General features: G+C 42.1%; 4 protein-coding genes across 6 annotated transcripts; 2 read left to right on the forward strand and 2 right to left on the reverse strand.

Annotated features, from left to right (window-relative positions):
- Positions 1 to 4,081: 4,081 nt before the first annotated feature.
- On the forward strand, positions 4,082 to 7,347 carry LOC146696980 (polyubiquitin-like). The gene has a single exon (XM_085475368.1). The coding sequence runs from the start codon at positions 6,280 to 6,282 to the stop codon at positions 6,778 to 6,780; it is 501 nt and encodes a 166-aa protein (XP_085331494.1). The 5' UTR covers positions 4,082 to 6,279; the 3' UTR covers positions 6,781 to 7,347.
- Positions 6,844 to 9,439, reverse strand: pxmp2 (peroxisomal membrane protein 2). Its single transcript, XM_085475367.1, has 5 exons — positions 9,259 to 9,439; positions 8,781 to 8,903; positions 8,418 to 8,580; positions 7,574 to 7,693; positions 6,844 to 7,470 (listed from the first exon to the last, which is right to left on the reverse strand). The coding sequence occupies exons 1-5, from the start codon at positions 9,366 to 9,368 to the stop codon at positions 7,402 to 7,404; spliced, it is 585 nt and encodes a 194-aa protein (XP_085331493.1). The 5' UTR covers positions 9,369 to 9,439; the 3' UTR covers positions 6,844 to 7,401.
- Positions 9,440 to 10,657: 1,218 nt separating this feature from the next.
- On the reverse strand, positions 10,658 to 13,289 carry unga (uracil DNA glycosylase a). Of its 2 annotated transcripts, XM_085475374.1 has the most exons (7): positions 13,040 to 13,289; positions 12,509 to 12,709; positions 12,330 to 12,425; positions 11,695 to 11,792; positions 11,428 to 11,516; positions 11,125 to 11,303; positions 10,658 to 11,042 (listed from the first exon to the last, which is right to left on the reverse strand). In XM_085475374.1, the coding sequence occupies exons 1-7, from the start codon at positions 13,136 to 13,138 to the stop codon at positions 10,902 to 10,904; spliced, it is 903 nt and encodes a 300-aa protein (XP_085331500.1). In that variant the 5' UTR covers positions 13,139 to 13,289; the 3' UTR covers positions 10,658 to 10,901. The 2 variants fall into 2 exon arrangements, with proteins under 2 accessions (XP_085331500.1, XP_085331499.1); XM_085475373.1 differs by lacking the exon at positions 13,040 to 13,289 and having other exon boundaries at positions 12,509 to 12,811.
- Positions 12,878 to 15,767, forward strand: alkbh2 (alkB homolog 2, alpha-ketoglutarate dependent dioxygenase). 2 transcript variants are annotated; one of them, XM_085475375.1, is made up of 4 exons: positions 12,878 to 12,938; positions 14,595 to 14,891; positions 14,965 to 15,163; positions 15,247 to 15,767. In XM_085475375.1, the coding sequence occupies exons 2-4, from the start codon at positions 14,612 to 14,614 to the stop codon at positions 15,581 to 15,583; spliced, it is 816 nt and encodes a 271-aa protein (XP_085331501.1). In that variant the 5' UTR covers positions 12,878 to 12,938; positions 14,595 to 14,611; the 3' UTR covers positions 15,584 to 15,767. The 2 variants fall into 2 exon arrangements, with proteins under 2 accessions (XP_085331501.1, XP_085331502.1); XM_085475376.1 differs by lacking the exon at positions 12,878 to 12,938 and adding an exon at positions 13,656 to 14,128.
- Positions 15,768 to 16,445: the final 678 nt, after the last annotated feature.

Genomic DNA, 16,445 nt, shown 5'->3' on the forward strand with positions numbered 1-16,445 from the left:
TTCATATCAATCTTTCGTGATGCACCGTCATATTTACATTATTTGTACAGTACGAATGATTTGCTTTGGTACCTGGTCAAACTTAAGCTCTCCTTAGTATGGCTGGCTCCGTCTCTCCAACAGCGCACTCACGGGCAGCAGCTGCCCCGCCCCCTCGCTCAGTCGCTTAGTGCCTGAGCTTGGATCATACCAATATCAGGGGGGGATTCACGCACAGTCGTAAATTCCCACAGTGTGCACTATGTGCTTCGAATATTGTGTGTACTTTTTGTTTTATACAGTTGTCAGCCAGGCATCTAACTATGAAAAAATTACACTCCAAAATACCCCGGGCTTCTGACAAAACAACCCGGGCTTAAGCCCCGTAAGCCACCCCCACGCTCCGCCCCTGGCTCAGAGACTGAATCTCGGCTGGCCCCCTCTGACCCACGGACTTAGTTTCCTGCCACCAGGGACCTGTTTACTAGACTTCCCCTTTACCACCTGTGACCCAGTATGATTGTGCATACAAGTGGAAAGCAACATATGTGTCTCATATCACTGGTACCTTGTTAGATGGGGATGATTGTGGTCTCACTGGTCGCAGACATGGAGGGAGTGGTCCTATTGGTTGGCTCCCACATTAGGAAGGCGGGGTTGGGGCCTTCCTATCACCATTGTGCTAACGTAATTATACAATAGCATTTACAACACCACCATCTTCAAATAGAAAAACACATTATGGAATGCTATCAGTTGTGTATTGGCCTCCCCAAACCCTGGACCTCAACATTAGTGAATAGTAGGATCATCTTGACAGAGAAGGGAAGGAAAGGCAGCCAACATCCAAAGAAGAGCTTTGAATGCATGTCTTTATCCTGTCTTCCTTCTCACCCCAACCGGTCGCAGCAGATGACCGCCCCTCCCTGAGCCTGGTTCTGCCAGAGGTTTCTTCCTGTTAAAAGGGAGTTTTTCCTTCCCGCTGTCGCCAAAGTGCTTGCTCATAGGGGATCATATGATTGTTGGGTTTTTCTCTGTATCTATTATTCTACGATCTACTGTACAATATAAAGTGCTGTGAGGCGACTGTTGTTGTGATTTGGTGCAATATAAATAAAATTGAATTGAATTGAATTGAATTGAATTGAATTGAATTGAATTGAATTGAATGTCCTTCAAGAAGCCTGGAGAACTTTTCCTGAAGACTACTTTCGCTATAATAAAAACAAAATTTCAGAATTAAAGCAAAGGTAATGACTAGTTTGGGTGTTGTAGTCCTTTAATAATCAAGGAAAAGTAGTAAATCCACAATTTTAAAAAATGCTTTTATTATAAATAATCCTGGTGTGGATTACACACAAACCAATGTTTTACAGGCAGAACATTGCTCATCTGAGTTTTTACAGACCCAGAGTGAAATTCACACAAGTTCAGCTTTCATCACCTGATGAATGCACCACTGAAGCAGACCCACTCTGCTCTGTCTTTGAAGATTCACCATGAGAAATTGGCATTCCTTGCTCTAACTGTCCACAATATGAAAGTCACAGGAAAAACCGACATGTCTTTTTTTTTTATGTTTGTTTGTTTGTTTTAATCCACTGTGGTGCCACTTAAAATCCCTGTGTTTGAACAGTACACTTCAATTCTGCTTTAACAGCAATCGTTGATGTGCAGGGAAACAGGGTTAGCAAACTCACAACGCGAGTCTTCTTTCTCTGGGCCACATGTGTAATATTTATGTTTTTGTCCATCGAGCCACTCCATAGAGCTTCACCGCAAGTCATGTTTAATTGCAGCAGAGAATAAACACCAGCCTCCCGACCAGCTGCAAAACAGAAAAATAAACACGTGGACAAAATGCATAAATTTGCTGTAATGTAAGTTAATAAAGTAAGTTCCTGATTAAAACTAAATAAAGAAAATGTTGGACTTTGATTTGTGGGGAATATATTGTAGTGTTATGGCTAAATATCTATGTTAACGTCCATCCCCCTTAAAAAAAACAAGCAAAATGCTTTCATATTGTCTGTCTATGCTTTAAGAACTGCAATAGTCCAAGGACGGGGGTGCCTACTGGGGTCAGCGGGGGAGCTGGCCCTAGGGAGGGGCATCCTCCCTTTGCATCCGTGGCACCCAGACTCTGGAATAACCTCCCCGTTCATATTCGCACTGCCGAGTCTATCCAGTCTTTTAAATTACGTCTTAAAACTTATTTTTTTACTTTGGCTTTTGATTCTGTCTAGTTGGCTGTTTTAGCTTGTTGCGTTGTTACCTATTGTTTGTTGTCCTCTTCTATTGTTTGTTTTAACTGTCTCATGTTTTTATTGACTGTGAAGCACTATGGTCAACACTGTTGTTTTTAATATGTGCTATATAAATAAATTTTGATTTGATTTGATTTGATCCTCCCCTCCCTCCTTTTCCTCCCCATCCCCGGCTACCTCCCTCTTCCCGCTCCACCACACTCACCCACACAGGTAGGGCCTTGGGGTGCGGGTGTGTCACCAGGGTCCCCTTCTAGCCACCTGTGCCTCAATTTTATCTCACAACTTAGACATCCACATTACTTACACTCTCATAACACACATATATATATATAGGGCCTTGAGGGTGGGCACGTTAACGGCGTCCAGTGGACGGTCTGTGTACTCAACCCCACCTGTGGCGCCGGTGCCCACCTCTCAATTTTAAATCCATGTAGACCTTGAGGGTTCTCGGGAGGGGCCGTGCTAACACCTGCTGCTCTCTGGCAGCAGCACCATGCTCTCCCTTGTTTTAAATGCACTTTAGAACAACACGCAGCAACACTACACATGAGTGGGAGGAGGGAGGTATGGGGTCTTCACACACCCCCGTTCTCTGCTAGCCATCGGGGCGGGGGGGCTGGGAGGAGATGTTGGCTGTCCGATTGGCCTCCCTGCTGCTGCGGAGCCTGGGACGGTCTGCTTGCCTCCACCTCGGGGGGAAGGGTAACATCTCTTGGGTCTGGGTTCTGTTTCCCCCTCTGGGGGCGAGGGTACCTGGACCCGGGGTATAGAGTATGTTTGGGGAGTGTGATTGTGTGTACATGTCCATTTATGTCAATCCTTACGTTGGGTGAGTGCTGAGTGTTTGTATATGTGTGCATGAGGGTGGGAATGCATGTTTGTGTCTGTGTGTGCCTGTTTGTCTGTGTCTATATGTCAGGTCGGGTCTTAGACTCCACCTCTCTGGGAACTCCCAGGCCCTCCAAGGCCTATCTCCCCTCACCACACTCCCTGCCGGTGACTGATGCCCTCAGGGGTCGGTACATTGGTGGTTCTTGGTGTCCGGGGCTGGGCGCTCAGGTATGTACCAGCTCATTTCCCCCCCCCCCCCTTCTCACTGTCCCTCTCCCCTTCTGTTTTTCTTTTCCTTCCTTTCTTTCTCCCTTTCCTATCCCTCACTCATGTCTGTCCCATCTGTAACAACTGAAAATAAAATAAAATAAATAATAAAAACAAAGGTCGATCAAATGGACCAATACGGCAATGCCACGATGATCCATTTGGCAAAATAAATCCATTGGGTATCCTTGTTGGTCTTCAGACAACAATTCTGACGGCTAAACAACCAAATGGGACAGGCAAAAAAAAGAAAAGAAAAAAAAAAGAACTGCAATAGTCGTGTATTCCTAGAATATGAGTATAATATTTTAACTATAGGGGCAGCACGCCCATACGGTAAAAGAATACATTTTTCCTGGCCAAAATATATTTCAAATATATGGTAAATATATGTTGTATTTGTGATGCTCAAAAAAAGATATTTTTGAAATTGAAAATATCTTTTTTCAAAACAAAATGCATTTCAAAAGATATTTCAGAGTGAAGAAAACACATTTCCAACCTTACAGTAGAATGTATATCAAAGTATCCTTTATTTAAAATGTATTTAGTGCAACAATGATGATGATGATAATAATAATACTAAAAGTAACAACATGTTTTATGTTCATCTGCAAAACAGTTGGATTAAAAAAAACAGAGTCAAAGGTTTAGCAAGAATTAGACAGTTTATTTATTTGCTTACAGTATTTCACATTACACAATATCTCACTATAATGCAGCGTTCACTTGACTTTGAAATTATCTGTCAGTGTTACAGTAAACAAGATGCAACAACTGCTATGTACACTTTAGTTTTTGACAATATATACAATATAGTACTTAAAGGAACACACTCCACTTTTTTTGGAAATAGGCTCATTCTCCATCTCCCTCAGAGTTAAAAATGCAGCGTCTTCTTTCTAGATCCGTACGTTAATAGGGCTCTGGAGCGTGATCTTACCGGATGGGGCGTGGCCAGGATTTTTGGTTGAGGCGCCATATTAGCAGGCCAAACAAATGCTTGCTGTGTGGTCGGTTGTAATGTTAGATTGCACTACCGGCAAAGGAATAAGCTTGAAAACGGGCTCTCTTTTCATTGTTTCCTCACCTGGAAGCATCATGAGGGAGCTTATGTGTTGGATGTTACCAAAAGAAGGCGTCTAGCCTGGATAGCGGCTGTGAGACGAGCTGATATTCAGTTCTCTACCATCCACAGATATCTGTTGGTGTGCTTCAGTATTTTCATTCTGGTAAGTTACTCTTTTTATTTTCAATGCGCTCTGAGGTCATAGCAAATTAGAACAAACATGAAGAACTACCTTTATTTATAAAGTTGCTAATTATTTGGCATTATTGCAGCAAACCAGCCTATGAAATGAATGACTGGGTTCCAACACTACACATGGGGCACTACGAAATCTTTGTACATGCTACATACATACTACATGCTAACACCATGCCAATCAGATTACTTCTTCCATGTGAGGGTGAAAAGGTGACCCTCCTGGATAAGATGGCAAAGGTTTGCTGCGTTTTGGTGAACATGTGCCCCAGTGTGTTAGTAAAACCAGGGGAAATGCTCTTGTTAAATACTCCTAAAAGTCTTGTGCTGTATATGCAGTGATACATTTTCAAAAGAGACAGTAAATTACAGAATGCTAGCAGTGGGTGATATTATATAAATGCTGTCATCGTTTTATGTGAACATTTTGTCATTTGTAAACTATACATGACACTGATTCTACATTGTAACTGATGTGATGTTCTATAAACTGGTTTTAATTAAAAATAGGTAAACACCTGATTTTTTCTTTATTCAACTTTTGAACAGTGGTAATTAGTAAGTACATAATCAGTAAATGCAAATTATTTACAGGCCCCCCTAAATTAAAACATTATGGGCTATTCAGAACAGAACTATGCTTGGAAAAATATTTTCCCATCAGTTGATCCAACTCCTCCACAGTAGCAGGTGGAATTTTTCTGTTTTGAGGACGGCTTCTTTTACCTGTCACTACAGATGGTCTGTTTATGTTTTGATTGAGAGAGCCTTTTTTTGGGCAGCTGAAGAGGAGAAGTCTATCTTATGGCCAACCTCTGGCTGTATCTTGGTCATATTACCCAGCAAAACCCAGTATGCAGGTTCCTCTGTAACAGTCCTTGTGCCAGAGATCCTCACTGTTACTTCTACTTTAAACAGAAGAGCAGGGACATGGGTGCAGCTCTCCGCGACTCCAGCCATACAGCTGCAGTAGGCGGCTTCAACCTTCCCTGTGATGCTCACAATGACCCATGGCTGAAATGCCGGTTGATTCAGTCTTTGAGAGTGCAGTACCTGAAACACACACAGGCAAAGTTCAAGACACGAACTTTAATAAGCCAAGGCCGACACAAATGTGTTGTGTCTACGTTCAAATACATTAATCATAAATGTAACAAATAAAGTGTTTTTATGTATCCATCTATAGAAAGCTGCATGTTATATTTTAAATCTGCATGTTTCTTTTTAGAAACCTATCAGCAAAAGACTCAAGTATGTAATGCAAGGATGTAATCACTTTCAAAAGTGAGAAAGCATAAAGTTCGACTTTAAGTGACAATTGTGGACACCTAATATGATAAGGAGATTCTGCAGGTCATGCAGGCATTTTTCTTAAGTCTAGATTTTGTGAAGGAAAGGCTTTTTAATTACAGCATTAGAGCCAAGTCATGCTTAGACAATAGAAACTGAAAGTTGTTATGGCAGAGAGGGAAAACGAACCTTAGGTGAGTGTGAGGGTGTGGATCAGCTGAGGCAGAGTGTATATAAAGGCTGAGCCCTTCAACTTAGCTGCTGCTCGAGCATCATTTACGTTTCCACGTTTGAAGACTTGAAGTGAAAACGTCATCACAAGGTAGGAAGCTGATAAAGAACTGAAAAGTCATTTTTCCCCAGTGTGTGTGTTTTCTAATGGACTATTTTGAATTCTTTCAGACTACAACCAACATGGATATAACTATTAACATGCTGGGTGAGTCCCACACTCTGACCGTGAACCCAGAGGACACAGTTGGCTCTCTGAAAATAAAAATCCAGGAGAAATTGGAAGTCGACCCTCAGACGCAGAAACTGGATTTTCTGAACGGTCATCCCAACGACGACTCCAAACCCATCAGCTACTACGGCTTACAGCACTGCTCCCAGGTGTCCCTGCTGGTCACCGAGCCTCCTCCACCTGCTCCCATCCAGGTGTTCCTCAGAAATGAAAAGGGACAGATGAGCACCTACGACATCCAACCCGGCGAGACTGTGAGCAACTTCAAAAACAGAGTCGAGGGGAGAGAGAGGGTGCCAGCGAGCCAGCAGAGGCTCATTCACCAAGGCCGGGAGATGCAGGGTGGCAAACTGGAGGACTACAACGTCAGAAACCACAGCACCATCTACATGACTTTGCACCTGAGAGGAGGCTGAGGACACTTTAAAATGGTTCAGAAAACCCATGTATGTTATTTAATATTATAAACTTGACTTAACTCATTTATCATATTTATTAGTGCTTTTATTTTGGAAAAACAAGAACATTCCCATAGACCGTACAATATGGGTTCATTAACCAGTTTGCAAATCTGTGTTTTCTTTTGGCACAACAGATAAGTAACTCATACAAATCAACACGTTGGTGATTCTGTCATGACAAATACATGTTAACTGTACTTATTACAAAGCATAAAGTTAACAACAGGAGCCTACGTCTCTTCACATTTCCTCTGCCTGTGTCAGCTCAGGAAGGTGGGGCTGTCATTCTCAATGTTTATGAGTCATATAAAGTAATAGTTTATTAGATCTTACACTGTTAAGATATAAATTTCAAGTCAAGTATTTAAAATGTTACAGCAACATGTGGTAATGGTTTCAGTCCACTTTAAATTTAATCACAAGCGCTTGTGTATGTGAAAATTAGTGACCAGATTAGGCACAGATTTATGGCAGTAAACGTAACAGTCTGTTGTATGATCTCAGTTTTAAGGCATTTACAAATATGCCAAAACTGTTTCCTGAAGATGTGTTTTCTCTAGAGACGTCTTGGTAGCATCATTTTCTCACAGATGCAAGGTAGGCATACCAAAATAAGGCGATCATGTTGGCAAACAGCACTCGGAACTGAAACCAGAAATGTACACAGAAACAGAAGGCGCGAAGAAATTAATTACATGTGGCGACAGAAAATAACTCATTCTCTGATGAAATGAAGTGAAATGTGTACCTGAACAGGGACAAAGTTGATGTTTATGAACTGGAAAGGGGTCCAAACTTTCCAGTTCATCTTCAAAGCGGTCCAATAACTTCTTCTCATCTTCTTTTCAAAATCAGTCCATCCTTTAGCCTAAGGGACAGTGGTTACAGTCATATTACATGCTTATATATAAAATCTTTATATTGTGGACATGATAATTAATACTATGGTAAATGTCCAGGTTGAATCGGGTACTTTGCCAGGTTCTTGGTGTCAGATGAGCATGAAAATGAGTTCACTGTACTCAAATGGCCTCCACAATCAGCAGATCTCAATCGAATTGAGCACCTATGGGATGCAGTGGAATTGGAGACATGCAACCAACAAATCTGCAGAATCTGTGCGATGCCATCATGTCACTACAGACAAAAATCTCTGAGGAATGTCTCCGGCACCTTCTGTGCCATTAAAAAAAAATCAAGACAGTTCTGAAGACAAAAGTAGATCCAGCTCAATAGTAGCAAGGTGTCCCTAATAAATTGGCCAATGAGTGTACATCATAGTGCCAGTCCAATGTTAGGACATATGTATGGCATTAAAGCTTGTTAAGATACTGGCAATGGTGTGTATAATGAACAACAAAAAATTGTTGTTCATTGAACCACAACAACTACGCTTAAACACCATTCCAGTGCAATGAAAAAGCAAAACTGGACTCCTAAGTTGTGTGAGCTGTTTTGATAAATTAAGAAATAATTAAATGAGGTGAGGGCCTCTGCTGCCTCAGTTTTGACATGACTTTTTTTTGCATTAGAGAGCAGGTGTCCCTCTATACTGAGCTAATTTGAAAGCAATGGTGTCTGAGATGACCCACCTCCAGGATGTTCATTACAAAGTAGAAAAGGAGCAGAAAGCCCGGGGCAAAAATAAGCCGGTCCAGCAGCAGACGTTTGACTACACAAAACCGATCTGTGGTGGGAATCCATACTTCCATCAGCTGGTAAAACAAGTGGCTCACGGGTCCTGTAATAAGCAACCTGAAACACACAACAAGGGCAAATATGAATAGCAGAAGAACATCTAAATGTTATCACATAACTGTGTTATCACAGACACCAATAACATTGGACAGTGTTCGATTAGTTTTATCAGAGTCTAACTGGAACAACATCACAATCACAGACCTGCAGCCTTAAAACAAGTCAGTGCTCAGTCTGCTTTCTTTACTGGATCTCACCCATAAATGGCGTAGCGTGCAGCTCCAGCTGCATCGATATTACTGTCAGGAGCTCCTTTCTGGGCTTTTTTTCTCGCCTCCACAAACTGAGACAGAAGGTTTCCTAAAGCAGAGAGGATGCCACTGAAAATACAAAGGACACACACACACACACACACACACACACACACACACACACACAACTGTCAATAAGTATCAATAGTCCACTTGCAAAAGACTTAGTGGGGGAGGTTTTCAGGACAGATGCTGATTGGCTAAAAGCAGTGCTGTGACAAAATGAGTGTGCGTTCAATGCAAACAAAGTCTTAAAGAACCTGACGACGAGCAGGAAACAAAACACTGATAAAAACACTTTTCTTAGTTACAGTGTAATAAACGTCCCAAGAAACCTGACTACAGTACAGTGGTTTGGCTGTCAGTAAATGGGAGCTTCTAACTTGCAACACTGTCAAAGTGCAGAAACGCGACGTGTACTGACCTGGTTACAGATTTAGTCAGGATGGGGTATTTCTTCAGGAGGACCAGGTACTGCTGGAGTAACCTGAAATGTACGGAGGAGTCCCGCACGGAGCGGCTCTGCACGGGCATTCTCAGTTTTCTACCTGTGTGAATATTACTACCACTACCGCCTCTCTTCCTGTCGACGTCATTGCGTCACTGGTGGCGCCATGCACTGACGTCTACATCCGAAACAGTTCGGAAACGAGCATGAAAAAGAAAGAAAAGAAAAAAAAATTCACCTTAATTTCACCATCCACCATTAAGCAATAATTTTGAGTAAAATGCAGTTGAAATACGTAAAATAAAATGTTTATTTAGTAAATAATTAATCGCCCTTGGTATAAACTAAATATATATCAATCAAGTACATTTCATTCGACCAGATTTAATATTTTAAATTGCGTGTATGCTAGATGGGAAATGTACATGTAATTAAATTAGTTAAGGTCTGTATTTTTTTTGGTGTATGCTGCATAAATGTTCCATAAACTTGAAGAACATAAAATAAAAGAAAGAAAGAAAAACTACCTTTTAACAGAAAGAAACCTTCAGCATAACCAGGCTCATAGAGGGACGGACATTAGCCGTGACTGGTTGGGCCCCGAGATTATTAATAACTGATTATTAAATGCAGAGTGGTGAATAAATACACAGCAAGGGAAACTATATACTTTCTTCTTCCTATGATTATTATTATTAGAAAGAAAATTATTAAATTAATCTGCAATGTGACCTCTTTTGGTCAGCACTAGTTAGCATGGGCCCCTCACAGCAAGGTGATTGAGCATGAATCAAGAAATTTAAAAAATGTTTCTTCTTAAAAAAGTATTCAGTTTCCACAGCATATCTCAGTTTTCCAGTCTACAACCTTCACATGTGCCTTACAGGTTTATAGATCGGAGTAGACCTATAAATGTACAACAGATATTATAAACATTTATCTCATATAATTTTTGGTTATATTAGACACAGCTAACCTGTAACAAGAACATTACAATGACTCTGACTACTTTATGTTAAAGTTTAAAAGCAGTTTGTTTTTTTAGCCTAGGTTAAACCCAAAAATGTATCCATCTAAGTATGAAAGCACAATGTTGATTTATAGTTGATGTATGCTACTTTATACTTCTACTTACACCCCATTTAGGAGAAAATAGTTTTAGTTGGTCCCTCAGATTATTTTTCAAGTTAATAGTTTACAAAACTATGAACTACTTTAAATTACTGTGAGAGAAAAAAAAACTACCCTTATTCAACAGCAGACCCTAACAGAACTCAGTGTTACAGACGTCAGAGGTAGTCAACATGCCTGGCATTAAAACACTATATCTGCCTTTTGGAATCACTTTAATTAACCCAACATTTATGTAAAAAAGTAAGAACAAAAAAGGAACTTTATTGTTTAACCTAAAAAGAGCAATAGTGTACAAAACATATTTACAACATGGAAACTGTTATGTGCATACAAAGATATGCAGTTCAACAGTAAGCTTTAGCCAAAAGGCTTTCAAAAAAACTATACAGAAAAAGCTGCCAATACTAAGAAGATGCAAAAACAGGTTGCAGGAAAGCTTATGGGTGTTTTGGTCTGTAGTTGAACACATGCTAGAAAACTAGAATTCAAAGTGCTTTCCAGTCAATGGGAGACTTTCCAGATTTTTGTAGCAGCTCGTTGGCCTTTGAGAAGTGTCTGCACCCAAAAAACCCCCGATGAGCAGACAGGGGAGACGGATGAACAGCCTGCAAGACGTGGTGACGTTTCTATAAACACACAGAGAGAAAACTTAGTATGAAAACACATTATAAAGCTTAAGCTGAATGAGCCTGAATCAAAACAACTGACCCTGTCTATAGCAGCTCCTTTCTTCTGAGCATATGATCCCCACAGCATGAAGATGAGGCCCTCCAGGTTTTTGCTGAGCCACTGCACCACAACGTCAGTGAATGCCTCCCAGCCTCGGTCTTTGTGGGAGTTGGCCTGGTGCGCTCGGACAGTCAGCACAGCGTTGAGCAACAGCACTCCTGGTGAGCAAGGTCAAAAAAAAAAAAGGAGGAGGAGAGCAGGTTTGTTGCAGCTCTCTTATTGTGGAACTATGATTAAACATTTAACAAAATGGGTTTTTTTGTTTTGTTTTTTTTCAAGTACCTTGTTGGGCCCATCCAGTCAGATCTCCATGTCCCGGGTGCTGGAAGCCTTTGATGTCAGAGCTCAGCTCTTTGAACATGTTCTCCAAGCTGGAAATGAAAAGGATCTGACTCAACAGCACTGATTTCAATTAACTCACAAATTTCCAACACAGGGAACAAGCAGGTATGAAAGTTATTCATTCACAGAAGAAGAAAGAAGAAATTGCATGAAGAAAGCCATTTATATGTGTTTTTCCCCCATCAGAGGTAGTGAAGGGCTTCAAACCTGGGGGGAGGAGGCACTGGTCTCTTCACACTGAAGCACAATCCATGAGCTTGGTTAGGACCGTGATATGGATCCTGGCCAAGGATCACCACTTTTACCTGGAATTGTAGACACACGTTTGGGTTAGGCGACTGTGACAGAGTAAAGGACACCTCAGATAATACATCACACAGGAAATTTTTTTTTATGCAGTTGTCTGCTGGGGAGATGGCAGCGCAGAGAGGGTTGGCTCGGTCCTGCATAGTCCCCTAAACCCCATAGAGGAAGTGGGTGAGACGAGGACGTTAGCCAAACTAATGTCGATTATGGACAACACCTCACACCCCGTGCATAAGACTGTGGAGGCCCTGAGCAGCTTCTCGAGCAGCAGACTGTTCCTTCATCCCGACAACAGTCGCACTGTACAGTATACACACAGAATAAATACCGTCTAAAAATACATGTGTATCATTATCACTCCCACTGCGCTTTATGTACATCTACAAATATAATAACAGCACAAAAAAAAAAAAAAAAAACTGTAACAAGTGAATTTCCCCACTGTTGGATGAAACAAAGTCTATGTCTACGTCTAACAACCAGTGTCACTGAAGCTCAATCTGTACATGGCATCGATTGTCAGTTTACACACTTACATCTCGGATGTCACACATCTGTGTCCAGGTAAATACATGTTCAGCAGGTGGGTAAACTGTGTGGCGTTTCCTCTCTTCACAAACAAAACTCGTCAGCTGTGGGAGAGATGTGAAGTCACTATAACTGTTCAAAACAACAGAGACACAGTGTGCAGTATCCCGTCTCCTCCTCTTCTCACTTGTTTGAAGTACGGCTTTCCAAACTCAGCCGACAGCGCCTTCCTCCAGCTCTCCCCGAACCCTGGTGGTGTTTGAACGGAAGACAGTCTCTCCAGCGCCGCTTTCTTGTTGCGGGCGATCTTGTCCAGCTGCTCCGGGGACAGAGGGGCAGGGCGTGGGCTGCTCTGCTCCGTCTCCACCCCACAGCCCTTCTGCTTTTTCTGGATAATTTTAATGTATTGAGAAACACATAGAACTGGTGAGAAGCGGACAGCCGGGGGTCTAAACGGCTTCAGAAAGTGTCGACAGAGCGGTGGAATCATAGTCGCGCTGCGAGTGTCACGCTGAACACCAACAACACAGCGGTGGCTTTGAACGCAGCTTGGAGTACGCGAACGCGTCGCGGGAAACTACAAATCTCCCAGTGTCTGAAACGCTCATGACTCCACTGTAAGTTTTTTAAATACATGCCAACAAGCTAATATAAAACTTATAAGGTACATATTTAACTCTTAAAATTTAAACTGTTTTAAAAAAGAAATGACACTCACCGGCTCGTTTGCATCCTCCTCGGATTCAATTAACTCCGTAGAAGTCCTCTTCTTCGAAACTGGCGAAAAAAATGAGTTAATAGTCTTCTGTCCAATCATTTTGTCTAAAACACTGCGGTGGTAACCTGCTGTAAACCAAGAGAGTTAAAAAAAATACCCGGAATGAGAATAAAACAGCAGTCTGCTGCTCCGAAACCCAAATCTCCCCAAGTGGGAATAACACATTTGGCGCCTAAACAGTGACGGCACAGAGATATGTTAATGAGCTGAGGGGTGTTCAAGACACACTACTGTTTGGCGTTTTATGTTGTTAAAAGTAAGCGTGCAGCACCTAGCATAAGGATAAGCGTCTATTTACATGAATAAAAAAAGTGTCTGTCTGACGTTTTTAGGGATTTTTTTGTTGTTGTTATTTAAGGTGTTTGTTGAACGAAACAAAACGTCCACGTAATGATGACCAGAAAGCCTCATATTTAAATCAGTTTTGAGTCATTTTTCATGCAAAATAACTGAGCATATTTTCTGCTGTTCTTCTTTCCGGTAAACTAAACATGCACTCACCGGCCACTTTGTTAGGTATACCGGGTCAACTGCCCATAATGCAGGTCGGCCAGTTGCGTCACATAATAGAATTTTAGTGCATTTAGAAATGCAGACATAGCGAGGAAGACCTGTTGAAGTCCAAACTGAGCACCATAGTGGGGGAAAGGTGAACGTGGCATGGTTTTTGGTGACAGACAGGCTGTTCTGAGTATTTCAGAAACTGCTGGTTTGCTGGGATTTGACCACACACCCATCTTTAGTGTTTACAGAGGATGGTCTGAAGAAAAGAAAAATATCCAGTGAGCAGAAGCTCAGTGGACGAGAATGCCTTGTTGATGTCAGAAGACAATGACCAGACTACTTCCAGCTCATAGGAAGGCTACAGGAAGTCAAATAAACACTTGCTCACAACAGCTGAAGCTTGACGCAAAAGGGCTACAGCAAGCGAGGCTGCAGTGGCCACCAAAATTGGATAAAGATCATTAGAACATTAGAAAAACGCTGCCTGGTCTGATAAGTCTGGATTTCTGCTGCAACATTCAGATGGTAGGGTCAGAATATGGAGTAAAGAGCATGAAAGCAATGATCAGTCCTGCTTTGTATCAAAGGTCCAGGCTGCAGGTGGTGTAATGCTGTGGAGGATATTTTCTTAGTACACTCACAGGCACACTTACTACTAACTGAGCATTGTTTAAACCCCACAGCTTTGCTGACCATGTCTGTCCCAACAGTGAATCTATCTTCTGATGCCTGGTTCAAGCAGGATAACACACCATGCCACAAAACTAAGATAATCTCAAACTGGTTTCTTGAACATGCCAATGAGTTCACTGTACTCAAATGGTCTCTACAGTCATCAGATTTGAATCTAGTAGAGCACGTTTGGAATGTGTTGGAACAGGAGATTCATATCATGGATGTGCACCAGACTGCAGCAACTGTGTGATGCTGTCGTGTTAATATGGACCAACATCTTTGAGGAATGCTAATGTTTCCTCTTTCCATCACTCAGGTATTAAAAATCCACCAATGGAAAAGTTTGTGATTCAGGATCGGAACAAACGTCGCTGCACCAGTGACACTCCAGCAGGAAGTCCGAGAAAAAAGATTAAACAGGAAAGAGACGAGAAAATAAAGGAGGAAGACTCTGAAGATGATGAGGATGCAGCCTTTGCAGAGTTCTCCAATCCTGTTCCCTGGCAAAAAATAGAAGCAGAGGGACTAGACTGTGATTATGCACTGCTTTTCTCTAAAGAGGAGGCAGACTACCTTTTTACACAGCTGGAGGAGGAGGTGGTGTATGCAACAGGTACATCAACCCTGTTTTCTTTAAAGTTATGAGCAGAAGTTGCAGTGCATTTTAACTGTTGCGCTTGTTCCAGGTGAAGAGTCAAAGGTCCAGGTGTATGGAAAGGTGTACAACATACCGAGAAAGCAGGCCACGTATGGAGACGCAGGCCTAACGTACACTTATTCTGGGGTGAGGCGTACAGCCTGCCCATGGACTCCAACTTTGGAATACATTCGAGACACTGTCACTAAAACGACAGGACAGACATTCAACTTTGTCTTGGTCAACAGGTGAGAAATGACTGATGCAAGCTGTAAATGTCACAGTTTTGAGATTTGGAGGTTTTACTGATCAACACACTTTTCTCCATCAGGTACAAAGATGGGCAAGATCACATGGGCGAGCACCGTGACGACGAGAAGGAGCTGGACCCCGGCTGTCCCATCGCGTCGGTCTCTCTGGGAGCAGCGCGGGACTTCTTCTTCAAACACAGAGACTCGCGAGGAAAGCAGAGCCGCCGACAAATTGAACCTGTGAAGCTGGAGCTCGCTCACGGAAGCCTGCTCCTCATGAACCCGCCGACCAACACCTTCTGGTACCACAGCCTCCCTGTCCGCAAGAAGATCCTCCTGCCTCGCATTAACCTCACATTCAGGCGCATTCTGCTGGACAGCAAGCGTGAGACCAAGGCAAAGCCGGGTGTAAGTTAGGGACATGGCCATGTGCACAGCCACTAACAGCACAGCTCCAATTTAAGCAACTTGACACTCTGGAGGAAGACTGTCTTAATTTTTTTCAGTGAATCAGCATTTAACTTTGCTCAACTCATATTCATGTTTCTGTTCGAAAAGAAGGCAAAGACTTCAGATCAATAAATGTAAACAGTTGACTTGTGAGCTTGTTAGTTCTCATTGATTGGACTGCTGCTGCTGTACTCTAGCAGCTCTGGAAAGTAAAAGGTCGCTGGGTTGCATTTAAAGGAAAGGCATGTAAACAATGAAAATGTACTTCTTAGTGGATTGTCAGGTTGGTCCAAATGTAGACTGCTTTAATCAGACTTCTCTTTAATGGGCTTAAATGGGTATGAGAGGAGGGTGCATGACTTCAGCATCAGTTTGTTCCCTGGATATGGAAATATTTGTTGATACAGGAGCTTTTTTTATGTTCCAGAGTTGTCAGATTCCAAGGTTATATACACTCGCCAATTTATTAGGTTGGACCCCTTTTACCTTCAGAGTAGTCCCCAGGTATTTTGGTCCATGTTAGCATCCTATAGTTGTTTTAGATTCATGATGCAAATTTTCTGTTTGCCCCCACATCCCAAAGGTGCTCTATTAGATTGCTGCCACAATCATTAGATGGCAAATTTTGGTAAGACTATACCAATTGTAGCCTCAATTTTCTATTGTTAGCTGAAAGGACTAGCACCCAGTGTGGTCTCCTGCTGCTGTAGCCCATCTGCTTTGCAGTTCCAGCATTCAGAGATGCTCTTCTGCATGCCTTGGTTGTAACAAGTGGTTGAGTTACGGTTGCTTTCAGATCAGCTGGAGGCAGTCTGGACAGTCTTCTCCG

The sequence above is a fragment of the Copadichromis virginalis genome, linkage group LG12, assembly GCF_057382275.1.
Source record: "Copadichromis virginalis isolate Kocher_CV1m ecotype Utaka linkage group LG12, C_Virginalis_male_GT1.1, whole genome shotgun sequence".
Classification (NCBI taxonomy): Eukaryota; Metazoa; Chordata; class Actinopteri; order Cichliformes; family Cichlidae; genus Copadichromis; species Copadichromis virginalis.

Coding starts and splice junctions, on each gene's coding strand:
- LOC146696980 (XM_085475368.1), top strand. CDS start 6,280: ATGGACTATTTTGAATTCTTTCAGACTACAACCAACATGGATATAACT.
- pxmp2 (XM_085475367.1), bottom strand. CDS start 9,368: ATGCCCGTGCAGAGCCGCTCCGTGCGGGACTCCTCCGTACATTTCAGG. Junction 8,581..8,780: donor GCACGCTACGCCATTTATGG/GTGAGATCCAGT, acceptor TGTGTGTTTCAG/GTTGCTTATTACAGGACCCG. Junction 7,694..8,417: donor TTGTAATGAACATCCTGGAG/GTGGGTCATCTC, acceptor ACTGTCCCTTAG/GCTAAAGGATGGACTGATTT.
- unga (XM_085475373.1), bottom strand. CDS start 12,811: ATGATTCCACCGCTCTGTCGACACTTTCTGAAGCCGTTTAGACCCCCG. Junction 11,304..11,427: donor GACTGGATGGGCCCAACAAG/GTACTTGAAAAA, acceptor CTTGCTCACCAG/GAGTGCTGTTGCTCAACGCT. Junction 11,043..11,124: donor AAGGAGCTGCTATAGACAGG/GTCAGTTGTTTT, acceptor GTGTGTTTATAG/AAACGTCACCACGTCTTGCA.
- alkbh2 (XM_085475375.1), top strand. CDS start 14,612: ATGGAAAAGTTTGTGATTCAGGATCGGAACAAACGTCGCTGCACCAGT. Junction 14,892..14,964: donor GGAGGTGGTGTATGCAACAG/GTACATCAACCC, acceptor CGCTTGTTCCAG/GTGAAGAGTCAAAGGTCCAG. Junction 15,164..15,246: donor AACTTTGTCTTGGTCAACAG/GTGAGAAATGAC, acceptor TTTCTCCATCAG/GTACAAAGATGGGCAAGATC.